Source organism: Drosophila gunungcola, unplaced genomic scaffold, assembly GCF_025200985.1.
Source record: "Drosophila gunungcola strain Sukarami unplaced genomic scaffold, Dgunungcola_SK_2 000001F, whole genome shotgun sequence".
NCBI lineage: Eukaryota > Metazoa > Arthropoda > Insecta > Diptera > Drosophilidae > Drosophila > Drosophila gunungcola.
This window is the reverse complement of record NW_026453197.1, coordinates 14,096,436-14,123,908: the sequence shown is the minus strand read 5'-3', so window position 1 is coordinate 14,123,908 and position 27,473 is coordinate 14,096,436. Positions and strand designations below refer to the sequence as shown.

The following is a 27,473-nucleotide window of genomic DNA, read 5'->3' as shown; positions in this document are numbered from 1 at the left end:
AGGGGGCAAGGGTTTTTTATTTTTTCCGTTTTTGACTGCCAACCAAGTAAACATGTCGCCACTTGACTGACAGCTGACTTGCCTCAGTCTCGGGGCACCTTATACCCCGCCCTTAACCCACCGTTGCCCCAGCATTTTCCAGCCCGCTGAGGCGACTTTGATGCGCGGCAAAACGCTCCGTCAGCTAATCAATGCAATTAGCCCCCGACATTTTGACCCCCAAAATGTGGAACCTTTTAAAATGCCACGCATTTCACAGCCTACACGGCTGCTCACATCCCAAGATTGCAGTACAATGCGATTTCCTTTCCGCTTTTACACGGACAAAAAAATTAAATTGTAATTTCAAATTTTGAGATGTCGCTTTAAATATTTCAATGATTTTAAAGATTTTTAAATACAATTAAATGCATTACTATGATTCTCTATAAAATTTATATTTATTGCAAACCTTAAGGGTTGTTTTTAATGATTTAATCATAATAACCTAGAACAAATTTAAAACAAGATATACAGATTTTATTGTTTCAACTTTTTCTCCGTGCATGTTCAATTATTGTTTATTTTGGTTTTTGGAGGTGGTGGGAGAGTTGGCGGCAAATGGACTGCCATATATAAAAATGCACTCAGTCCGCAGCCTAGACAATAAATATGAATTTGAAAGTGTGGCCTGTGCCGCATAGGAACTCCCACCATCCCTCTCGCTCTCTTTCTTTGTCCCTATCTCTGTCTATTTTTCCCTGCTGCATCCATTAGCCCGTCGTCTAAATATAGTGCACTGGAGGCCCCATGATAAATGCCGCACAGAGGGCGCCATGTGCCGCCTGGTTCCCAGTTTCCAGTTTCCAGTTCCCTGTTCCCTGGGATCTTTCTCTAGATCTACGGTTCCCTGTCCCAGACCGTGTCCCTGGCCTTTGGTTACCACAGATTTCACATTTTTTTACTTCATCATTTTCATTTTTATATCAGGAGAAAGGAAAGGGTATCTACGGGATGTAATGGAACTGACGATTGTTAAAGATCGCAAACATTTTGGCTGCGTAAACAAGGTAATATCTATAACTCATACTCAAATATTATTAAACGTCTTTAATTGTATATAATTTAAGTATATTTTAAATAATAATAAGTAAGAGAAATGTTTTATTTAAAAAAAGTTTATTTAAAAGTAACTTAAGAACAAAATATTCTGTTAAATTAAAATTGATTTTGTCTGAATTATTCCCATTAATAATAAATTCCCCGCAAAGGACATATTCGAATTTATATTATTTACAAGTTACAAATCTTTAAAAAATTATAAACACAGTATTCCTTAGTCTTTTCCCCACAAATGTTGCATGTATTTTGGCATTTCTTAACACATCGTCGCTGTCAGTTGAATAATTGTGTGCCATATGTTTTGTGGAGCACTTTCGCGGTTCGTTTGTCCCTCATCCCAAGGTACTTAGTACTTGGTGGAGTGATTTAGTCCGTCAGTCATTTAGTCCGTTTTCCCGAGCCGAAACAAGCCGAGCGCAGTCAGATGAGAGTCAGACTGATGCCAATCGATCGATCCGTGGGCCTAAGCCGCTGCAAATTGACTTCAAGCCGGCACCGATCAAGCCAATTTGTGGCCACAACCTTGTGGTAATACTTCCAAGTCATGATCCGCTGCGATCTCAACTGACTGACAGTCTGACTTCCATGACGCTGGCGTTTTTTTCCGCAGTATCCTCCCCCCTTTTAAGATTCGTAGATTGAGTTATCAAGATATTTCTGTAATGCCTCAGATGTCTGAAGTCGGACTTCTGACACTGACACTGACGAGCGGCGCTGCATTTCCGGCTAACCAAAAAAATAAAAAACAGGTGATTCCAGTGGGTATTTGACCGACCGCGCCTGTCCCCCTCTTTTCCACCTGGCCAAATGTAAATGTGGTTGACCGATGCGGGCGTCGCGAATTCATCAACTTCCCAGAGCTTGTCAAGCCACCAAACGAGCAATTAAAAAAAAACACAAATACTTCGTCATTAACGATTTGTGTGCTGTATTATGCTTCTTTTTGTTTTCTTATTTACGATTGTCTCTTTTCTGTCGCGGCGAATATTTAACGAATTTTATGGTACACTCGTATGCGCATTCCCAACAAAAAAACAATGTTTATTTGTCATAAGAAACAATCAAAACAGGCAAACGCTGGAGTTTGCTGAGGTAGAAGATTGGATTCTCTTTTTGTTTCCAGAATTTCTGTAAATAAATTTGTATATGTCTAAATCTGTGAACAACGTATTACCTTTCAGTAAATCGATCTTCTTTATTTTTTATAACTTGTGACTGACCACCTAGACATTTCTGTGGCGCAAAAAGCCAAATATTTATTTATACTAATCTTGCCTTAAATTAAAAATTAAAAATCTATTTAAATTTTCCACAACCTAGTAATCAAAGCACCCCGATTCCATACAAGGGCATCTTTGGCTTGCGCAAGCAACCATTAAAAATTGAAGTAGCTATAAAAAATCTCGGGTATAATGTTAATGTTTTCATCAGGCTCGCTTTGTCGCGTTTTGAATTTCTGGTTTCGTGTATATAATATTTGTTTTTGCCAAGAGAAAGGTGTTTCCAAAGCAGTTCCTCCATGTGTTTTACAAGCAAAATAGATATGGATGCGGTGATTTTCGAGAGAAGAAAACGTGCTCAAGTCATGGCTAGCTCTGACTAACTTTGATTTATGCAAATCGAAACGCATAAACCTGCGATTCGGCCCAAATCGAAATGTATGCAAAACGTTTTTGAGATTGTGAAGGGGAAAGGGTTAAGCAGTAGGCCTACAAGCGGTTAATGGGGGTTCGTGCCATGTCAAACGGAAATCTTCGCACACAAATGCAAACTGCAGCGGTTGAGAGGATGAAAAGCGGGACACAATGGGGTAAACCTAATGGATTTCCGTTTCGACCAAAAGCCAAAGGCGGAAAACCATTGGCACTTGAGGAGACCAACATCTTTCCCTTTTGGCTACATTTAAAAAAAATCACATGACTTTTAATGTGTAACCAAACATTACTAAATTTAACAAAGAATTCATTTTTGTGTACAATAAAAAAAATATAAAAATTAAGGTTTATTTCATAATGTTCAAGTGTTTTTATAACCATAAATAAAAATATAATTCGTTATAAAATTATCGAGAGACAAATGTTAATCTATTTCTAAGAGCTTCAACACCACAGATTTATATTTTATAAAACTTTTAAAACTAATATGAACATATTTTTATAAAATATTGTATTTTGTAACACATGTTTTTTTTGTGTATCACTCATTTTACCCTTTCTATAATGTGCAACCAAGCGCTTGAATGTCATCTGTAGGCCTCTCTGGTTTTGCCCTCTAAAGCCAGTGGAAAACACCTCTTTTCACTGTTTTTTCTTCACTTTTAACGTATGCGAACCACCCGAGGCTATGGCTAGCTATTTTCTCTCCTCTATTGTTCTGCTTTTGATATTTATTTTTCGCTATTTTTTTCCTGCTTTCTTAAGCTGTAACTAGCACGGAAAGTTGCCAGCATTTTACCTTCGGTTGGTTCTTTGGCTGGTACCCAGGTGTTGGTACCACGGCACCTTAACCCTTTGACAAACATTTGTGGGGACGGTGACAGGGAACAAGTGTTTCAATAATTCTTCGCAGAGCTTGAAGTTAACACAGTCGGGGAAGTTAAGGCCGAGTGAGTGCCTGGTTTTTCCAAGAACTGTAGATTTTCATATGTATTAAATTGAATTTATAAAAAACTCTAATACAAAAAAATATATATATCTCATAGCAGTCTAGAAATTTTGAAATATTCTTGTAACAAATAAAAATATATATTTCATTTTTTGCGATCTCAAAAATGCAATCTAAAATTCTTAAAAATTAATATTAATAAATCATTTTAATGGCCAGCCCATTTGTCAACTCTTATGGCCTCCACAACAACAAAATATTTCTGAAATTTTCGCCTCTGGCGACCCGGATGTTTTTGTAAAATCTTTATTATAAATTTTTCGCTGAAATTTCTCTTGACAAACATTTTTGGGCAAATGTTTTAATAATTATTTAATAGATTCAGTGCCCAAATTCGTGTTTCCTGTGATGGCACTTGATAGGATCGGGCATAATGCCTCATTAGCATAACAAACACTTTGGCGAGGACACTTTCGGTGCTGGTTGCTGCTTGTTGTTTCGCTGAATTACAAATGTTATTTGCACAAAGGCGCAGAAATATTGCATAAATTCACTTTTATTACACAGCCAGAGAGGGTTACACACACACACAGGCGCAGGCTCACTTTTATACACACACATACACACACACATACACACACAGATAGCGTTGGTATTTATTGCGCGTCGACGCCATTTTGTTTAAACCTTTTGAAATATTTATGCGTTGAAATCAACACGCAACACAGACAGAGTTGGGTAAAGAGGGGGGAAAAAGGAGGAGGGATCCAGCAGCAAAAACAACAAGTGTAAACTGAAGTTACCCCCTCACCACTCACACTTAACCCTTTTCTACCAATAAGCCAGTTTTGCCAGGTTTTCATAAGCCGCTGTCAGAAGACAACTACAGAAAACCAATAAACAATTTCCATCAAATTAAATCGTATTTCTAACTTGTTAAAAAATGTATAAGCTAAATTTAAATCCTGAAATTATATCATGTTAATATCTAAATCTAATATCAGTTATTGAAATATTCTTAAAGAATTCTTGTTCTTACATACTTTAATTGCAGCCAGTAAACATTTTAGATCTTCAAAATATTTTTGGATCTTTAATTGTTGAAAACAAAAAATATACATATTTTCAACATTTTTTAGGAAGGTATAGTTAATAAATTTACTGATTTGTAAACAAATAAATATTTTAAATATCTTTTATGAAAATGAGTCAAAAATGTAGGAATTTAAAACCCCAAAATAACAATAAGTAAAATGAAAAACCTGTACATATTTCAACAATTTTTAGCGATATAATAGTTAGCTATATTCCTAAAAGATCTGTCGTTAAATATCCATTCTGACAACTCAGTTGCGGACCAACAACAAACCACCGACATGTTGGTTATCGTTATCCTTTCGCTCCTCGACGTTGGCGCAGCAACGAAATGCGCGCTGTGCTGCGGGTCCTTTCGTCCTCTGCGGTGTTACAACGTTGTCAGCCACACTTTCCCCCCCTTTTTGCAACACCCCTGCAATGCCCAATCCCTTTGCTTCGCCTGCCAGCGCTTTCGTTGTAATTACAATGCAGTTTAGGGTGCTGAAAGCTTTTGCGAAAATGTGCTTTATGAAATTATGATTATAGCTCAACAGCTGCACACATATACAAACACACAAGCAAACAAACAGACAAAGGGGAGGACTGGCATTTAAATGTGTGGCAGCTTGTGCAAATAATGAAAATGAAACAACACTTTGGCGCATTAAAAGCATTAAAAACAGTTTGCCATATAAATGTGTCTGCTTCCCTTCGTCGCCAGTATTTTTATTCTCTGTGAGTCCTGTACCTCAGTGCGTATACATAATGTGGACCCGAAACATACGCATTCCGCCGCATAAGCCGCGTCGTTTTTCTTTTGGTCTAGGGACAATGTCCACAAGCAGAAGCTAAGAGTTCAACAAAAAAGCTCTGCTTTCCTTTTTTTTTTAGAGGCGGAGACTTTTTATTTTTCCAAGGGGAATTAGGAATAGAGAATTAATTGTGGAACATAGATAATATGAAACTAAATTTAATAAATTTAATAGATTTATGATAAGGACACACCATTCAAAGAATAATTTTAGTTTTAGTCATAAAGGTTTTACGATTTTTTTTTGGATTTTCCTTAAATAAGTTGATCAAATTTAATATTTCAAAATCTGTATTTTATCAACAGCACTATATATTTAAATATGAGAATAAAACTAGATATTTTGAAAATAATACACAGAACTGGGTTTACCTATTTTATATACTATTATCGTTTATATAGTTCATACTCCTTTAAACTCATATTTGTGGATTTCTTGTTTTGGCATCATACCCGCACACACACATTTTATTTTTCTGTGTTTTTGTTTGTGGGTTTGACCTCACACTAAGCATCGTGCCGCAGGATACCCCAGCTGCCACGCCCCTTCCTGCCCACAGACGGAGCAAATTGCATTTTCAACACTTTTGTTTATGCAAAAAAAATATTTATGCATGAGTTTCTGTCCTTCGCTTGGAAAACCCCAAACCAAAACCCACTTCTGCCCCCTTTTTTGAGTGTGTGCCGAGGGGCTTTAAGCCCGGCCACGCCCCCATTCACCGCCCATTGGCAACTGTATGCTGCTGCATAATGCAATGCAAACATGATTAATGCAAATGTTTTGCGTGGTGGGCGTGGCAAAGTAGGAGGCACGAGGTGTTGCTTTACATTTGCATTTTGGCTTACGAGCCGGCAAGGATGCAGAGAAACCGCCGGGAACCACCATAAACCACCAGCCAACCGAACCACACTTAGTTGTCATCTAAGCAGCAAACGAAATTTCATTTCCCACCACTCTTCAGCGTGTTTTATTTATTTTGTTTGCTGCATTTTTGCCGCATTTTTCATGTACCTTACGAGCTGGCCTATAACTTGCTAAATTTATGACAAATTGCAGCAGGCGCGATAAGAAAGTGAAAGGCTGCTCAAAAGAAGAAGCCCGCCTCTGGTGTGGGGCGGTGCAGCTCAAATGATTTTATAGTCCTTTGGGTGACTCCGAACCCGTTTCTCCGGACTCCTGGACTCCCATTCCCCTGGGGCCATAGCCCCATTCACATCCACATCAAGATGGCGTCGCTTTCATTGCACACAAAAGTGTAAAATGTTTACGCTTCGCTTGGGCTTCCTTCAGCTTTTCCTTTTCCTTAGCCCGTCACTGCCCATCCCTTGCTTTGCCTGCTCCTGGCTCCTTTGGCCAGGATCGCTTGGCTGGCTTGGTTGGCTGGCTTGGGCTGGATTACGTGGCCCGAACCAAGATGGTTATTCGAGCGGAATGAACCGTTTTATGCTCTATCCCCCGAGGGGAAGTACATAGAATTTTCGAATAAATTGATTGATTTTATCATTTATACATATTTAACAGTTATTTATAACCAAAACTATGCCTTGACTAAGATAAAAAAAAATATGATATAATTAAAAATAAATAAAACAAATACATACAGGTTATTACAAATTAAGATCAATTATTTTTTAAATATATTTTAAACTATGAATTAATAGTTTTTTGAGGAAGAAAATGTTTTAAATATGCTTAAGACTGTATCCTATTATTTAAATTGGTAAATGAGTTAAAATTCTTTTGGCAAGCGACAAAATACTTTTATTGAATTATTTAAATTACTATTCGACTTTTTGTGCACAAAATGTATCCTTTTTCATACAGTTGTATGTGCATCACTTTAAATTCGTTTTGTAAGGAAATAATTCGATGTTCTTTGCCTGAAATCGAATCTTTTTCAAACTTAACACTTCTTGTCCTTATGAGAGCATTCCAAACTTCCACTTTCCCTTCTCTGCATCATTTAGAACTTTCCCTAGAGCATGGCCACGACATTCGGTTCTCACAGTTTTTCGCTCTCGAACTGAGCTTTTCATTTGTCTGGCTATTGACTTTGTTTGCCATTGGCGTGTCTGGCGGTGCTTAAGCTGCAGCAAAGTGTCTGCCGGGAAAGACTCGAACGGAAAATATCGTAGACCAGCGTATGGAACTGGATCTCGACTGGATGGCGGTCGAAGGTGTCTCCACATATGGATTTTTCGGGTGGCAAGTGCAGCGAGTGCTGGTGAGTAAACGGCAGATTTGTTGCGTGTTCATTTGCCCTTTTCTGGATTTTTTTTTCTCCTCACTGATTTTTCCCACACGCAGCCAGTATCTTTGGTTTTTCCTCTTCCGGTTCGGAGTTTTAGCCCAGACAAAACGCTCAATTTCCTTATCTTAGCTGCAACAATTGAAAAATTTCCAATGCCATTTAAGTGGTTCGGCGGTTGGGCTGCTCAAGTGCATAATTTATGGTGTAAAATATGGAAATCGGCGGGGGAAACACAAATGCCGACAATGAGACAAAATTTTTCATCTCCCTCTGCGACAGTTGCCGTCTCTCTCACAAGCGGTCTCCCCTTGAACTTGAAGTGAAACACTGGGGCACAAAAACATGGAACTTAAATGGGATGTTAAATATAAATATAACTTTAACTATTTACATCATATATACATATTCTTTTAACTTAAAAGTGGAATATTGACGCTAAATATTTTGCAGAAAAAATTGAAAAATATGAAGCCTCTTATTAAAAACGATTTTTAGATAAAGATTTAATTTTTTATTTCCTGCATATTTTGAAAGTTTTTGTTTATAAAAAAAAGGACATTTTGGGTAAGCAAGTATGCTACTATACATAAATAAATATTCTTAAATAAAAGAGCTAAGCAATGTGAGGCTCTTTTACTTTAAAACTATTTCCTTGAGCTCAATTATAGTAAGATGCTTTATATTCTCTGTGTAGATCTTGGCTGTTTCCATTTGGAATGCTAGATCACCGCACACGCAGATTTTTATTGATTTCCGTGTAGCAACAACTACGGCAACTATGGATATATGTTGTGTTAATGGAAGGGCGCGGCATGACAAACGGGAGGGACTACTGTAGCTAATGTTGCCGGTGTTTCAGTTGCTGTTGCCACTTCCCCGCCGCCACACGTCGCTAATGGAACCAAAACGATGACGTCTCTGTGTTCTTGGCGGATGGAAGTCCTCACCTTTCGCAGTGCAGAGACATCGACAACATCACCATTCCGGAGCGATCAGCCGCCTAATTTATGCCCCGAACGCCGCCCCTGCTCCTTTGAAGTTTCAATTATGCGCCTCATATGTCATTTTGTGCAAGCTGCCTCCGAAGTTGTTGCTGCTGCTGCTGCTGTTGCTGTTGCTGTTGCTGAGACTGCTGCCAGAGACGCTAAAAGCCGCGACATGTTAATTGTGCCGCTTGGCCCATAAACACGCCAACTTGATGATGGCGAGCGCCAGGCTCAGGCTCAGACCCAGACTCCTCATCCACCTCCTCATCCGGCTCCAGCGATTCCAATTCCTTCGTTGGCCATCGAGAATTTGTTGAATTCTTAACAGCGAATGAAATGAATGCCAAATTGGCAGCCTAATTGTGTTTAATTTAAATATATAATATAGTTTATATTTTGATTGAAAAAATTTTAAGATTTGTAAACTTAAACATTTTAACACAACTTGTAGAGCAAAAACTATATACTATTATTATGTAGACATTTATTGATAAGAAACTCATTTATTATAAAAAAAATGGATTTTTAAGTTTGTGAAGTTCTATTAAAAAAAATTTTTTTTTCATACGAGATTTTTTGTTTTTTTCCCAGTGCAGGCCAGTTTGTCGTTTGAGGCATTGCCAAAACCGGGCTTTAAATCGTAGGATATTGTAGAGGCAGAGACGCGGCGCGGGGGTTTAACATTAGAGAAACACAGACTCAAGACAAGGGGCAAGCACTTGAGGGGCAAATTCGTTTCGATTATCATGCTAAACGATTTGGTGGATATGCATATGTATCTACTTAACCCCGCCAAACCGAAATCTGACAAATGCTGTGGGAGCAACTCCGCAGTGATGATTCTTGTCAGTCATAAACTGTAATGAAATTCATAAAAATAACTTAGATAGATATGGCAACGGATGGGCAGAAAATACGTGAAATTTTTATGCTGAATGATTATGGACTTTGTCCATTTGTCCTAATGTCTCACTCATTGCATGATATTTAACAGCTTTTTTAAGAGCATTTCACAATAAAAATTAAGGTTAAGTCATATGCAGGTAAATTGCTCAAATATTTTTGTCGTCTTGATTGTAATACCATTATTTGTAAGAATATTTTGGGTTATCAAAATGTTGAGCACAACAACAATGGAATAAGTATTCTTTTACAATTTACTGACATAAAATATTATTAAGTTAAATAAAATTGTGCACTTTATTTTTTTTTCCTTGCCATTGGTAAAGTGTGTAGTATTTGTTCAATATAACCAATTTTAGGGAATTTAATTTATTACATAAAAGCTCTGGTCTGTGATATGCTTTTCACAGCCTAAGAATAAATTTCTTGACCCTTTTTTGTTTCTTGTAAGAAGTGATTTTCATAAAAGGTATCTACTTTGCCCTTTTGAGTATTTGCTTTTGATGTCCCCTTTGGCTAATCTCCAAACGAATGCAATTTTGTAATGACAAAAGTTTCGTGTTTGTTTTTAGTTTATTAATTTGGTTCGCTGGGGTCAAGTGTTCCACTTTACAGGGATGTCAAGTGTCCAGCTGCCCAATGTCCAGATGAGCCATTTAATCCGCCGTTGGTCGTGTGTCTGGCATTTGAGTTGAGCTGTTACAGCGACGAGCACAAAGGTGTGAAAATTAAACAGGCTGCGCTGCAGGATTACAAATTATGACACCCACCAAGCCATCAAGGAAATGAGAGGGGTGGTGGTGGGTAGTGGGTGGAAAATGCTTGACCGGCGCTGGTCAACCGGTCAAGTGTCAAAAAGGGATTTGCATGCAGCGGCGACAACGGCAGAATCAGCGAGTGAAAAGCTTGTAATCGTTCCAAAGGAGTGGGAAAATTGGGAGGAAAATTGGGTGGAAAATTGGGGGAACAAGGAGTTCTGGTTTTGGTGGATTGGATTGGAGAAGCGTTGACAGCTCAGTTTGGGTTTTGTTCGGCTTTTGTTCGGGGGCTTTACTAGGATCGCATGGATTGGCTGACATTTGCTTTGAAATGCACCGCAGAAGAGTTGATTAAAGTGGCTTTGTGGGGTCCCCGTTTCTGCACCACCCCCCCTGTCCCCTTGCCCACACGCATTCATTATTCAAGCAATTGCAGTTGCAACACCCTTAACCCCTTTTCTCTTATTTGGCCCTTGCATTATGAATGAGCCAACGCTTTTTGCATTTTTAATGTCTTCATTCTTCTCGTTAATACTGAAAATCACTTGCATATTATTTTATGCCCATGTACCAAACAAATAGTTGGAAAAAGTCTGCAAAACATTCCGCCCCTGCTCCAAAAAAACACAAGTTAAACAAAGGTAGAGTCACACAACAAATGGACAAGCGCAAAAAAAATAAAGGAATACGGAATGGGTTGGAAAAATGTGAAAAGCTGGTGGGACTGATGTGGAAAGCATTGTTAGAGCAAGGGGAAGAGGAAAGAGGATGCAACGTAAGCCAACAACAAAGAGAGTCTCCTATTTTTCCTTTAACTCCTCCCACACACAAAAAAAACCCAAGCATGGCCAATAACAATGCAAAATGCAAATATGCAATAAAAGCAAATGAAAACAAAAACATGGCATCACAGAAACTGAACCTGAAGCTAAAGCCCAAAAAAAAAAGTTAAAGATAAACTTATAGGGGAGTAAAGCACGTTTAGCAATACACTTTACTTAGAATTAAGAATATTTAGCATTTATTAAGGTTTATTTTTAATTAATTTGTAATTTAATTTAATCTTTAAAAGAACTTAAGAACTATCCAAATTGCTTACTAACAGGATTCCAGTTGTAAGGCTGCTTTATAGATTTTGTATTGTTAAAGCAAGGTTTAAATTTAAATTATGTTTTTTAAATGCTTGCCTACAAATTTGATTTCCAATTCTAAATACACACAATTAAAAATACTGAAACGGGAATTCAAATTCCAAATGTGTTGCCTTGCGATGGTGGGATAACAACAGTAATAACAATAGCAACGGCCAAAAGCAGTGGCAACAATGGGTAATGGCAGGCAGTGTAAAAGCCAAGTTTAATCAAAATACGGCATGGTCTGGTGGGCAAAAGACAGGCCGTGGTTGCCTCTGCACTGGCATGTGGCATGCAGAATGGTCCGTGGGCGTATCCAGGAGGCGTGGCATGTGGCTTTTCCAACGAGGACACTGGGCAGAGATTTTTATTTTTAATTTTTTATAAACACGCAAAAATGCTGGACACAGTTTGCGGTACAACAAAGGATCAGTCGGTGTCCAGTAGATATCCATGTATATGCCCCCTACATCTACATCCCACATTCTATCTCTTACATTTGCTGCACGGACAAAATAATTTTCAAAAGGAATACAACAACTGAAAAATATACATTTTAATAGGCAAACCGATTGAAAAGCTAAGAATGTATTCAATATTTATGTCTACTAAATAACATTTAACAAGATATTGCCTTAATTTGTTTCTCAAATTTTTTTTAAAACAAGTAATGTAGCTTATGTTTGATATATACTTTTTAAGTCTTCCACAATATATAATAAACACATAACATTTATATACAACTAAGTTTTAATATATAAATTGTAAATTTTTCTCTGAGTATCTTTGTTTCATTTCCAATTCAACTGCTTGATTATTAAACTCTTTCTGTGTGTTTTGGTTACCACATGGAGTATGGGAGTTACTTTTATTACTATCAGAATATCCAGCACTATCGCATTGCGAACGTGCTCCCAATTTATACACCGTATCGTGCCTTTGGCCCATAAAATTAAATCAAAATCATATTGTGCTGACACTGAACATGATAACTAATTGACAGACTTGTCTTCCTCATTGCTGCCCCGGTTTCGAGTGTTCTAGAGTAGGTTCCTGGTTTATTGATGGAGTTGTTTTCATTGTGGGAAAATGGTCGGGGTGGTTTCGCCCACCCCATGAGCTTTTCCGATGACCAAAAGCTGACTGGACATGACCAGTGGCAAGCAATTCATTGGCAATCTGCGTTACTATGCAAACAAAATAGTTGAATCATGTCAACTGACAATTATGAGATACTGTTTTTTGTGAAGTCAGGATGATTGTGGGAGATTACAGAACGAGATGGAATATGTTTGGTTACTGATTCAATTGAATATATATGTATGATCGATAAGTCCTCAATCGACATTAAATGTTAGTTGTCAATTATTAATTAAAATACCCTTTTAGCATGAACACCCTAGATTTTAAAATTAAAGAATTATAGATGTTTATAGTAAAATTATTGAAGGTGATTAAAACTGTAAAGCATTTACAAACGCCAACATTTTTTTAAATATGTAGGTAAGCTTTGAGAATATACATTCTAGAAATGAATGGGAATTCTTATTTTACATTACATTTTTCCAATATAACTTTAAGCTATAAAAGTCGCCACAGAAACATTTAAGCCTCGTACTCCAATCTCTTATCTGGATAATCCAAATACTTTTGGCTGCTCTCTTTTTTTTATTGTTTCTGCAGCCAATGTAATAAAATGGAAATAATATTGTTGGAGAAAAAAGAGTCGATTCAACGAAGAATAACTTCCAGCAAATGCAAATAACGCAAAAGTTGGGCGGCTGAGGGGGCGGAAGGGGTTGTGGTCTGCGCCCAGAAGTGTGGGCGTGGCATGCTGCTACTGCATGGCATTCGATGATTAAATGCAAACACGCAAATATGACGAGCGACGACTGACTGACTGAGTGACTGAGTGACTGAATGACGGACCGACTGTCTATATCCCCTCGCATTCGCATTTGTTGTCGAGTGTGCGTCTGTTTGCCGACTGCCAACTGTCTTCAAATATGTAAAAATAACGTCCATATATGGGCAAAAAGAATGGGAATAAATAAAAGTTGGCATTAATAATTTATGCAATATTGTACAATGTACATATCCGAACGCATATCTGCATGAGAGACCGAAAATGTTTGCGAGATAGCAAATGATGAAAATTGAATGCCTTACAACATCCGATGTTCTTCCGCCCCATCTCCTCCATCTGAATATGGCATTTGGAATATATAAACGTCTCTTCTCCGCTTTTCAAGCAATTTCAAATTTCAACAAAATGCTGTCAACGCTTTTGCCTCTGGCCCTCCAGGCCACCACAAAAAAAAAACAAGCATAACCATTTTTCGTATGTCTTATTTGTTTTTGTATTTGAATGGAATTGTGTATTACAATCTACAAGTAATATTTTGGATATTAAACTACTTTTCATATTTTTACAATTTATAAAAGTTTTTTGCTAAAAGATAATCGTTTACTCATGTAGTTTTCCCAATATATTCCCAATTATTGCTGCGATAATCGTATCTTTACCTATCTTATCGGGTGCGCCCCACAGCATATGCTATATATTCGGAAACGATATGGTGATGGCGAGTGCGGGCAAAACGCGTTTAATTAACCACTTACATGGTTTTAATTTATCTCCCAGTCGCACTCGAAAAAAAGGAAATTCCATTAAAAAAAACGGCACGAAAGTGCTCTGATAAAGATTTAGCTACAACAAATTGGTGTTATCTTCCGTGGCGGCCTTATCGGGACAGCAGGAGATACCTAGGCCACATGGCAGTGATTTATGCCCAGAAAACTGTCACGATTTTCCCCCGGGTCCCCATAGTTTTCCCCTGTCCAAAAACTTGTTTTTCGAGTGTGTGGCATTTTGGCATCAAACAAACATTTTCGCTGTTCATTTGTCGAGTCGAGTTTTATTTATGCATATTTAATATTTATCAATATGAACTGTGCCCAATACATGTACATGTAAATGCCTAGTTGGTTATAGTCGGGGGGGCTACTGAGCTTCCTTCTGTTTGGATCTGTTTCGGTTCTCGGCCTGTCTCTGGCCGGTTATTAAAACAAAAGAGAGTGGCAAAATTTATAGCCATATTATTTGTTATTTATTTAAGCTATAAATATGCATATGAAATGAATGAATGCCAGCAGCAGGTTTTTTCACCATACCCTTTCGAGGGTTATAATAGACTCTTTGGCACAAAGTTGAATTTGTATATAATATATATAAAAATCAACCTTAAAATCAAATTCATAAATATTCAGAAGTTACACGAAATAATAAATATTTTTTGAAGCTTATTTATAATCTTGTTACTCCTTTTATTTTGCTTACTTCAAACATTTTGGGTATAAAAGCTTTTGGACTCCAAAAGAGTAATATTCTCGGGAACAGCAAGTACTGTAAATCACAAATATACTATTAAAATTGCTAGGCCAACGACGCATAATTACCTTGAACACTATACTTTTCCGAGGTATTTTTATCTTCGTTTTTATCTGGTTTTGGTTATTTGGGGTTTTTTCGGTGGGTCTCCCTCTGCTGCCATCCCGTTCGCACATGCTCGATCTCTCTCTGGCGCTGACTGCCACTGGTTTTTCTGTTATGTTATTTATGTGGTCATAAATTTGCAGCTGAAAGCAAAGCTCCGAGAAAATGGTTCGGGGACAAATAGTTGCACAAACACAGTTTCTTTTTAATGTGTGTGGATAGTCACAGTCACACACCGAAAAATATTTGTTATTTACCATATGATTTATAAAAAGTCGTATTGTTAATCATGAATCCTAAAAAAGCCCCGACTTTTGGGTACCCAGATAGTTAGCTAACCGATTTCCAAATTAATATTTTGGTTATATTGCTTCCGAGATTTCGATGTTCAGCCGGACAGCTCAGACAGATGGACAGATAGACCGACTGGGATATTGATGCCTGATTAAGAGTATATATGATATATATGATGATGATTTATGATTTTTTCCTGTGTATTACTAAGCCTTGACGCTTCGCTGCCTTTGGGGGCACAATTCAGTTGAGTTGAGTTGAGTTTATTCCAGTCGGGTCTGGTTGAGTTATACGTGCAAATGAGCATCGGCAAAGCCGCTTAAGGACATTGTCCATGTACGGGACTTGGCAACAGGAGCTTAGGCCACTGCGCTCCGTTGATTTTCAATGGGAAAGGCTGTTCCTGCTCCTGTCCCTGCCCCTGCAACTACCCCTCCTCGAATTTCCTGCGTGTGTTACATAATTTACCGTTGCTGCAAACATTTCCGCTGAATTTGAGGCGAGCACGCAACCCAAGTCCAGGATATTTCTTTATAATCAGCTGGGTGTCATCATAAGGTCATCACGCAATACTATTGTTGCTCACATCATTTGTCCGCTAAGTCCGTAAATAAAAAGTCGGAAAGTCAACCCCCCGCTCGGCTCTCGAATTCTGGATTCTTATCGGACACCATGCATCGCCCATAATGCGCACGGGGCACGTCAGGATTGTAGAATCTACATGACCAAGTTTCTAGAACAGCCTGCACAGAACATTATTTTCTACTTGTAACAAAACTTATTAAGTTAATTTAAGATCTCCTTACATATTGTTAATCAAAAACCAATGGTAATCTTAAAAGAAAATAGGTTTAAGTTATTATAAGATACAGGCTTGCAAAATAGAACATAATTTCCTGCTTATTAAGTCAATTTTAGATTTCAAAGGAAAATCCTAATAAAACAAAATGTTCAAGTTATTATGTCATGTTTTTATTCTCTGTGTATAAAAAATTGAACCGAATGAGGAGCGAAAATAAAGCAGCCAACGTCGAAGAGCGCTGGTAAACAAATTAGGAACGTATCCTGACCGGAAGTCCAGGCGCAACACAAACCGAAGCAAAACAGACACAAAACACAAAAAATGGACAGTCAGCATAGTCGACTTTTCCTTTTTTCGGACTTCTTTTGACACCCTTTTGGCTTGAGCGTACAATACTTTTTATACTGACATTGATTAAAACAAAAAATACAACTAGAAGCAAATATTTGATGTACGATCTTTAAACTTTTTAAAAAGCAATGTTTATATCCTAAAAATAAGCATGATAAATTGAAAAATTGCCTGATATAATCTTAAAAAAATGTTAAAATAACTTCAAAACACACTTATCAAAAAGGGTATTTTAAATGTCACTTATCCATTTTTTACCCAATTTTCTTGATTTCTGCACGTCTTCTTCGGTGTTCCTTTGGTCAACATATTTTGTGTGGTCGGCGGAAATTTGTATGTCCTGGCCGCGCCTGGAAATCTGTTGGCCTGCTGCGCCTCTTTAAGTTGCAATTAACTTTTTGGCGGCTTTAAGCCGACCGGAGCGAAACCCTCCCCGAAAGTAACTCCCATCCCGAGTCTTATGATTCCCATGCACGCAACGTGCCGCACACTTTTTCATTTTAATTGCCCCTGACTATGCTAAACTAATCTACACAAAACGCAGCTCCCTTGGGGGTGACTTCTATAGCGTTTCGATATTGTTGTCGGTCATAATTTTGATTGAGAAGGTGAAATTGGTATTTTGTGATATATTGACATTGCCGCTCAACGAAGTCGTCTGCTTAGTCACTTGCAGCAATTAGTAGAGTGGACAGTTGGACAGTGGGAGTCATGGCATCTACATAGCAATTATGGCTTTTTATGGATAGTGGATGGATGGCTGGAAGGGTTGATTGACGCACTTTCATTTGCGGCAAGTTCACCCATTCCAAAAATAGCCCTTCTGCTACTGTAACTGCCCCCACACCAACAAATACTTTTTCCATTCTTTGTGCTCAAGCACTTGGCTTCTGCTAACACCAATTTGTTCATTGCTTTTCCGGGCTTCAAATTAAAAATGATGTTTGACAAAAAAGAGGAAAATAAAAAAAAAACCAAAACAGGAGACGTGATAAACTTAAGGTTGTATTTATAAACAGAGACAATACCCTGTAATGACAATATGAAGATTATGTAGGAAATATTACATTATAATAAAAAGTTTTTCTATAAAACATTTCTAATTAATTTTGCAAAAACATTCCAGATATAAATCAGTATCAGATCAAAGATCCAAAAAAAATTATCGTAAATTTATATTATTATCTTAACTTTAACAATTAGACATAACATTATTTTTGTAAGCAAAAAATAAATCCATTATAAAATGTTAATTTCTAAATTAATTTTAGAGGAGTCCTCTAAAATCCAATAACAAGGATATTCCAGGATATGCGCCGCATATTGTCCCCATTTGATTGTGCAACTGTTCAGCGCTGTCGCATTTTATTTCAAGTTGAGTGACTTCAATCTGTCGCCAGAGAGAAAGAGTCTTGAGGCCTTTTATTATTATTATACTTGTTGTCGTTGTTCGAGTTCTTTCAATTTGGCAAAATAAAAAAAAAGCAAGGGTCTGGCCAGGGGTTGTGCATATGGCAGCATTAAAAAACCCACACGTACAATGTCCAAAGAAATTAGATGTCGTCGCTGTCGCTGCTTTTCTCTGATTTTTTGCTCCCATCACCATCACCGTGTGACATACATAATTCCGGGCTAGGTGCAACAACAACAGGGACAATCGAGACAATGGCCAGCCCAACACATCCTCCTGCCCCCAGAGTCCTTGCCACGCCCCCCGCTACAGTCAGCAGGACAAAGGACATTGCGCGATGTCTCACCGTTGCCGACACTGATGAGTTTTACCATTGTTTCGCTCACAGAACCCCAAACGCCCCCTCTGGACCACGCCCACAAATGATTAAGGCCCATTATTTTTGTCGTTTTTAATTTGTGTTTTTTTTTTCGGGGGAAGAGAAAGAAATTGCCAGGTCTCCGTTTCATTGTCTGCAGCACTTCAAACGTAAGAGGAATAAGCTGATCTGCCAGGCTGAGAGGAATTAAAAAATATCACATATTCTTAATCTGAATTAGGAAATGCCATCTAATTTAGGGAGTGCGGAATCAAAAAGTACTCAACATAAAACTGCTTAGAAAAATGTTCCCGTTTATATTTAGACAACCACTAAATTTATATTAAACTCAACAATTGTTTATAAATATTCTTAGTATACAGCCAGCTAAAAGAACCATTGCATCCAGTTAGTTAAACTAATTCTGTTTAAGCCTGTGACGCTTCAAAATACATATTAAACCAGTTTCCCACTTAAAATAACCCATTCAAATACATTATTCAATTGTTCAATTCAGTCAAAAATATTAACCCCATTCTTAACAGTTTAAACACATTATTTAATTTTTGAATTCATTATTTCATTTGTTTAAATTTAATTATCTTGTTTTTGCACAAAACATTGATGTCTATAAAATATACATTAGGTAGTTCATTTTATTTTTCCTTTTTTCCCATTTTCGTTTGTGAGTGTGTTGTTGATAGTTGCATCTGCTCGAAAAGCGTTGATTAATTCGATAACTGAGAATTTGCAGTGTTTGTGGGTGAGTTTGATACAAGCGTTAAATTAATGTTAATACTTTGCATTAAACATAAACTACAATGAATGTATGTAATATATATATATATATATATATTGATATAAAATCTATGCGAGTTCGACTTGTTGTGAATGTGTTTTAGCGAATGTGTGAGATTAAGTGAGATGAATGATGATTGATTAGTAAACTAGTTTAACGTTTAAGTGTGTATAAAATATATTAAACATATTTTGTGTGTGGCTTCTGCTCTCGACTTCCTATTTTCCTGTTCTTCATCTCCATGCGAATGTTTCAAGTTCTGTATTTTTGCTCTTTCCTTTAATTTTTTTAATTTTCTTTGAAAATAATATCACTTTGAGAGTTGAGACTTCGAGTTTGGGGAGCTGTCCAATGGACATAGCTACAGCCTTAACCCCCTTTGATGTGTGTCTGTGGTTTGTTGCTATAACCGGGGCTGATTTTGTCTTTAATGCGACTATGTATCAGCTTTATGACGCTATTTCTTTGGGCCACCTCCGATTTGCTGTACTCATCTACGAACTGCAAGGAGATTAAGAAAAAAGAATAAATCAAAACAAGAATTTATTGTTTGCCATTTGTTAGGTACAATAATCTAAAAAAATATATCCTTAAAAGAGGCAAGTCATAATTACTTACCGACAAATCGAAATCCTTGCAGAGTAGCTCTCTGGCAGCCGCATTGCCAAAGGAAACCGTGACCAGGAACGGATAGATCACCGGATTGAACTGGATCGACAGCTTGGCCAGGTTCTTGAAGATCACGGCAAACTGCTCCGATATCAGCAGGTCCTGGTGCCTTCGATTGTTCACACAGAAAAAGGCCAGCGAGGCGATCAGATCGATCAGCATGGTGGTGCTCTCGTTGTTCTTCACCCACTGGGCATTCGACACACTAAAGTTCAGGATAGGGTCATCACATCCAGCAGCCTCAGCGACAATGGACCCTCCACAGTCAATGCCTCCTGGAAATCAAAAAAAAAAAAAAAAAAAAAAAACAACATTTAATTGGCAACACACAACAAAAGGGGGAGAAAAATAACCGAAACCGAAATCACTGAGCAAATGTTTTAATTAAGTCAAAGCAAATATCAAAGAGTGGCACTTGTTTAGAGCAGGAAATGAAGGGCCGGCACGTCCTGCGGCCCGATTGTTTATATTCATGCCTATATATTTGCGTGTTATTTGCATAAGGGACTCCGCAGAGCGAACGGGAGAGCGCTTCTAATTTGTTTGCCCTCGCAGGCCAAAACCCGAAACTCAATTCAACAACTGAAACTGGCAACTTGTTCGAGGACGTGGACGAGAACGAGTAAGAGTACGAGCACTAAGCAAATATTTAGCCAAACAATTGACATGCCTGGCTGGCTAGAACAACGCCCCCTCACCCCGCTTTTCCGACCCGGGCGGGCAGGATATGAGCGAGCGGCAAGGATTTTCCAGCCGGAAACGTTGAAACGAAACGAAAAAAAATGAAATAAAATTGCGTGGGCCTTTGGATTGGCTTGGGTTAAACTTGAAAATTTCATTTTACAAAGTCAATATTTACGCAAAAACAAGCGCTGCCGCTGGAGCATCTCTCCAAAATTGAGTTTGCTGATTAAAACCAAATCAAATTATTTGCCGAAAACGGAGCAACCGTTCCTCGCTCTCGAGTAGCATCCGAAACCCTTATCTATTTTTGTGGTAATTTAAAACAAATAGCTCTAATCCCAGTGCAATTCGGGGTTGGAGCTTTCGGCAGCGGCAAAGTTTGTCTAGCAAATTAGTTTGTCAAGTGCGTAGACTTGCCTGCCAGAGCCTGCATCTGTTAAATATTGACACGTGCAACCGACGCACACTCGAAAACTCCGAATACCGGATAGGGATACACAGGAAATTAAAATCTAACTGCCACACTCTACCAAAAAGGCAATCGAAATTGGCTATTTAACTTTCCCAACTGATAAATAAGTTAAAGGTTAATTATTTGTATATATATTGATCAATGTATCTATACAATATAATCGTTGCCTTTATGTTCTGTTTAAAACTTGCAATTGGGATAATCTATTTTTATAATTTTTTTATATTTTGTTTTAATATTTGGCTTTTGGCGGAAACTTTACCAAGAAATGTACTATTTTTATGGTGTATTTATAGGGAGCTTACTCGCAGGCTAAGCCTCAGTTAGAATCACGATGGCAGCACTTCGATATTCTGTTTCATTGGCGCGGTTTTTGGCTGCCAACCAAACTTAACTCATCTCAACTCAACTCCAGTTGGTTCGTTTCGTTACGGATGGCATAAATATTTCAGGCCACGCCAAGACGACTGCCGACATTTGCGCCAAGTAAAGTGTCAAAATATTTGCGTATGGCCCCCCATCTTCTATTTTAACCTGACCCCCAAATCCCAACCCACCTGCCATTTTGCTGATATTCTCTCCCTGAATTTTCGCAGGTACACGAGTACAGAGCGAAATGTCATCGCGGTTCAATGGCGTTTGCCTCATGTTGTGTTTGTCATTTGGCGCTGTGTTGTCTGTTGAGCAAATGTCACTCTGCCCCGCACTCTGTGCATTTTCCCCAACCCAAAATGCCCACTCCACCGGAAAAATCCCACCCCACAAAATACACAATACACAATTCTCGTGGCTGTCATGACATTTGGCAATATGCAAATCACTCTGGCGAAATTCACTCGCAGATTGCAAGCCGCAGCAATTGCAAAGTTTTAAACGTCTGCACTAACTTTTCCTCCTGTTGTCCTCCCGCTGCCGCAATTCCTGCTGATGCTGCTGTTGTTGCTGTTGTTGTTGCCGATTTTCTCAATTTTCGCCAGGCGATTTCACGTTCGACAAAGTTTAGAAGAGCAAAGCAAAGAAAAGCCAAAGGCATACACACACCACCAGCAAAAACAAGAGCAGCATCAACGGGAAAAAATAAAGGAGAAGAGGAAAAATTCTAATGAAATTTTCTCTGCGCTTCGCTGCTTGAGCAGGAAAAAGCAAGATACATTGAAAAGAAAATAGTCAAAAACTGATAGTTTAAAAAAGTCTCAAAAAAACCTTAATAAGGCTTAATAGTCCATATTCATTAACATTTCAGACAGCATAATCCATCAGAAGTTGTTTACTGATATTATACTAAAATAATATAACATAGTTGTTCACATATTAACATACCTTTGGAATTTGGTTTGAAAAAACTGATGCATATGTTCAATTTTTGAATAAAATTTCCAGCAAATACAAAAAGTACTTATTCTAGATCTTGTGCATTAAATAACGTCAATACTTTAGAAAGCTTCTTCTAAAATACTTGACTTAAGAAGTTTTTACCTACTTAGTTTAAAACACAAAATAAAACTAAAACCACTGTGCCATTCGCATTGGGTTAAGGGCTGACTGACTTTTTGATTTGTTTAAACGGCGACGCACGACGTTCGAAAACTCCGCAGAATCCCTCTTCAGTAGAAAGAAGGTAAACTCACCTGGAAAGTGTTCACATCCAGCGAGGCCAGGGACACGTAAAGATGAAAAGTCGATGCCGCCAGGGCGGTCGTGCGCGGTGGAATGCATTCACCTGCAAAAACAGAACATAAAAACACAAAAAAAAAGAGTCAGAAAATGGGATGGAAAAGCGGATGAGCAGCGGTAGCGGATATTCCCTCATAAAACATTAGAGGTTTACGGAAAAATCAAAACTAATTTCCGCCTTTGCGAGGAGATCACGTCGTTTGGGTTGTTCGTAAAGTGCATTGAAATCTAATTAGCACCTCCTCCTCACCAATTTTCAGCTACTGTTTTGGATCAGTTGCAACTCACCCATTGGCATAACGCTCCCGTAGAGCATCGAAACGGTGCCAAAGAGCTCCGTGGACCTGGCAGCGCTCAGCAGACGTGTCGGATCGGCAGGACCTGTCGATAGAGGATAAAGAGATGAGTTAACATGGATCCCTTCGCTTTATTTACCCTCAACCAGGTGTGACCTTTGCAGCAACAAATGGAAGCTGTCTAATATGACTCACCTGGCTGGCAAACATCCAGGAATCGGGACAGGAAGCCCAAGGTGGTCAGCAGGCTCAGCATCACACTCTGGTTGTCCTCGATGGACTCGCGCACCTTCTGATTGCGTCGGGAAAGGATTTCAATCAAGCCCGTAATCACAGCATAGCTAAAAACAGAAAATATAGATTAATAGATTTTTATCTATGGTGACTGCTGTATGAGTTTGGCAAATTGGACAGTTTCTTGAGGTATTGCTGTCAAGGTTATGTTTGTGGGTGAGGATGAATTTTATATACCTATTATCCATTTCAAATGATTAAAATATGTTCTATTGAATTAATGTCCTTGCAAAGAGTGAATTAACTGAATAATCCCTGGCTCCCAAACAATGCTAATGCCTAACAGCGATCCCTTTCTATTCAACCTCAATCATTCTGCCATTTTCTTGTTGTTTGCCCCGTGGTTTCCCGTGTCCATGTGTTGCTAGTTCTGTTGGTCTATCCCCTGGGCACTTTCTACTCTCCGAACTAGCTACCTTTGGTCCAGGTCATTCCACACTTGTTAATCGCCCGGAGCGTTGAAAGGCACGGGGTTAAATCACGGTTGTCCAACAACAGAACCCGACCATGTGTCATATCATTTGAAAGCGATTTAAATTCATACTCCCCGGACGGCCAACAACAAGTTATCCCCGAATCATGCTTCGGAGTATCTCCACTTCATCCCGAGTAATCAACGAGCAAATGACATTTCATTTGCTGCCGTGGCAAGGTGTTTCCTTTCACATATCGAGGGGACAGGACAGGACAAGGCAGGAGAGCAGAATAGTGTCCTGTTTAACCTCCGAGTGAACATTAACATGTCCTTGCTCTGGCTGCTGATGCTGATGCTGTTGCCTGTTGTCATTGTCAGCGCAAATCTGTTTTGATTTTAATCCAGCTTATGCGAGCCCGAAATGCCGAAATGCATGCCCATGGTCCTGCAGGACCTGTGTTGCCTTCTGCTTCCGTGAGCTTCCCTCTTCTCTCTTCTGTCTTCTCCCTTTTCCCTTGCTCCTGTATTGTTGTTCAGCGAACTGTGCTGCTTATTGACGATACACTCAAACAATTATTGCTATAATATGTGAGTCCGTAAATCAGCATCAATAACTATTACATCTTAATTTGACTTTGGTTTCATTAGTCAATTGTGTCTTATGTCCTTAAAAAACTTCACAGTACTACTGACTTCTTAAATGTATAAAATTAAAATAAAAACATTTCCAGCAAAATCTTATAATTGAACCGAAATTAATTGAAGTGTACCCAAATCCGCTGCTGCTACTGTTTTATGCTGCCGATTATGCGCCTTAAGTACCGAAATCAATGCACACAAATGCCCAAATTACAAGCGCCGTGAAAAGGACATTTTCCAGTTAAGGGAGGGAGGGGACCAATTTTCGTTTCTTAAAAAAAAGCAAGCCCATTTTATACCCTGTCAAGGGGTTGCAATTTTTTTCTTGGCAATTGCAACTATTTTGTTTATTAAACAAGAGAGACAGAGCTTGAGTTAAGTAGCGTGTGCATTTGACACTTGTTAAAATATTTGCGCCTGTCCCACACACACACATACACTTAAGGGAGGTCCTTGATGATTAAAAGTTGGGGGGGGAGATGAGGGGATGGTGATGCCTGCAACTGTCGCGCGTATTTAGCGAACGTGTTTTCACAACTAACAAGGATGTTAATTTTTTTTTCCAGCTGGGGATTCTTATTTTTATTTCGAGCTTTCCACCAAATGCCTTTTCACACCCGAAAATGTCCTGTCTGGGCGTCCTGCCAGTGGTTTACCCCCTCGACATCCATTTTCGCCCTGTGTTGTCGCATTTTATTTTTATTTTGTCGCCATCGTTGGCTGCTGCTTTTGGCTGCTGTTTATTTTACGGCGCTGACGATTATGTCCTGTCCGGGGTCCTTGGTCCTGGGAAGAACCTCGGCCACATCCGATACGTCTCTGGCCCGGGTGTTGGCCATTTTGTGTTTGGATTGATGCGACCAACGAACTAAATACTTTTCCACAGGCGAAACTCCGGCCGGGACACATGACAAACGATGACAGTCCAGTGGAAAAGGGGAGGTCACCCACAGACTCGGCGGGGTAAAAGCATCCTTCATGCTCCGTGCTAGCTTTGTGCTTGTTGGTTTAAGAAAATTATTAAGGATATTTTTGTGGTGCTGATGAGTTTGCCAAGTACTTTTTGCCCAGCAGTCCGAAGGGAGAGCGGCGGGTGCAGATTGACCAACCAGGAGAGCAAACATCGTGTGGGTTGTCCCTGCCTCCGGGTGTCCTTGTGTCCCTGTGTCCTTGCGTCCGCCTGTCTGCGCTAAGTGTCCTGTGTGCGATGCGAGGCACAAATAGCAAAACAGGAAGCTCAAGTATGTTTACAGTTGACAACGCCAGAAACGCTATGGGGATATCAGCATGGGATCATCAGGAATGCGCTTTTAGCTTTGTTTTAGCGGATTCTATTTAGACATCTTTAGTGTTGATGACTTTTTGTGAGAACTAAATAAATATTTGTATTTATAATACATATAATATATAAATATTTATGTTAATATTTGTTGTGCCCTTACTATTATAGCTGTTAATTTGCATTTAAAACAATTTAAAATAAATATTCTTTAGGCAGATGGCGCCAGCAATATTAGACGCTCGCAAAGTAGAAAGCGTCACCTGTTGTGAAAAACATACATACATCACTCGATTTTGTTTCACTTTTTTTTAAATTTTTTTTAACTAATTATTTAATGGGTATACAAATTGATTTTACATACAAACAAAAAGTTTTTTATTTTTTAAGACAATTCTAGAACTCGTTCTGGCTAGTTTTGGTAAGTACCTTAAGCTGGCACCACAGATCTAGATATAAAAGAGCGGGACTTTGGGACTCATCCTGGCAACGGCACGTAGTCCTTGCTGCTTTGTTTGTCTCTCTCATTGTGGGTGTGCGTGTGTATGCTGGCTTGTGTGTGTGTGTGTTAGCGTTTGAGTAATGGACGCTTTTATTTGCGAACAGGACTTCTGGCTGTGTCAAAAGGGGTCAAAATGGATTTTTCGGCTATATAAAAATTGCTGCTGGCCGTGTTTGCTTTTTGACGCTGCTGCTGCTGCTGCTACTGCTGTTCTCATGGTCAACGAAATTCCCAGATTTCTGCGGCAGGACATTGCCATGGCATATCAATCACTCATATATAGAATGTTATAGATCTGTGTATGTTTATGGCTTGCCACTTAAATAGCAGAAATCTGTGTGCCATTCATTTGTATTGTAAACATCGAACGATGAATGAACTCCTTTTGTTGATGATTCGCTTTCGTTTATTATGATAAATCACACAGAAAATAATGAACGAACAGGAGAGTGAGTTCTGTTTGATATTTTTAGTGTTTGTAATCAGCACTCGCTTAATTGAAATCAAAACATCAAATTTATTTGCACAACAATTTCTCTTTCAATCTTTTTTCCGCAAATGAAATATAATGGTTTGAGAAGGACTTGCACTTGAATCTCCAAAAGCTGCAAAAGCTGCTAAATGGATGCAATGTCACAGTTCTCGGGATGCCACACACTCTTCACAAATGCCACTCGTATTTGCTTACAAACATTTAGCAGCATTTTATGGACGAACGTAGCTGAATCTTTTGCTAATCGGTTTTTGCATTTTGAGCACATTTAATGCTAGACGCGTGCTGCTCATTAGCATATGAAAGAATTATATAGTCATTGTCGGCGGGCTTTAAAACAAAATTTGCAGTGCACGTGGCATTGGCGAACAAATGAACAAATGATTTTAAAACTGTTTATGGGATTGGTGGCTAAAAGTTGCGCATGAATTTTGGGCCTTTTATTGAAATCTCTTTTTTGTCAGCTTAACGTTTCAAAACAAATTAAGTAAATTAAGTATTAACATGTCCTTATGGCATAAGTCTATCGACTGTTAATTTAATTTGACTAATTGATGCATTGATTTTTATTGAGAACATTTGTATTATACAATAACTAAAAAGTTTTAAGTTAGTTCCGGCAAATCATCTGGAGTAATTTCAATAATTTTATTTTCCAAATCTATCATTTTAAGCAACAATCTTTGTGAATGTATTACAACTTTAAGAAATATGGATAAAAATGGATTTAATACGAAGATTCATTTTAAACAATTTGCTTAAACTAAATTTACGTTTGTAACAAATAATCTGCTTAGTTAATAACTTCTCCTGCATTTATCTACACATACATTTTTAATTTACGCAAAAATGACTTGCCCAGTTTTAACCCCAACACATTCTGTGTTTTCACAACCAAATCTGCTTAGCAGCTTTCGTAG

General features: G+C 38.4%; 2 protein-coding genes across 2 annotated transcripts in view; both read right to left on the bottom strand.

Annotated features, from left to right (window-relative positions):
- The window catches only part of LOC128262196 (insulin gene enhancer protein isl-1), a 50,726-nt gene extending 42,538 nt beyond the window's left edge, over positions 1-8,188 (bottom strand). The window contains exon 1 of the mRNA XM_052996305.1: positions 8,174-8,188. The gene's annotated coding sequence lies outside the window, so the exon portion shown is untranslated. The remainder of the gene's footprint in view (positions 1-8,173) is intronic.
- A 10,704-nt stretch (positions 8,189-18,892) lies between these two features.
- The window catches only part of LOC128262172 (S phase cyclin A-associated protein in the endoplasmic reticulum), a 29,946-nt gene continuing 21,365 nt past the window's right edge, over positions 18,893-27,473 (bottom strand). Inside the window, 6 exon segments of the mRNA XM_052996268.1 lie at positions 18,893-19,637; positions 19,755-20,026; positions 20,029-20,080; positions 22,590-22,681; positions 22,924-23,016; positions 23,127-23,272. Of these exon segments, the coding sequence (XP_052852228.1) occupies positions 19,506-19,637; positions 19,755-20,026; positions 20,029-20,080; positions 22,590-22,681; positions 22,924-23,016; positions 23,127-23,272 (787 nt within the window). The 3' untranslated portion in view covers positions 18,893-19,505.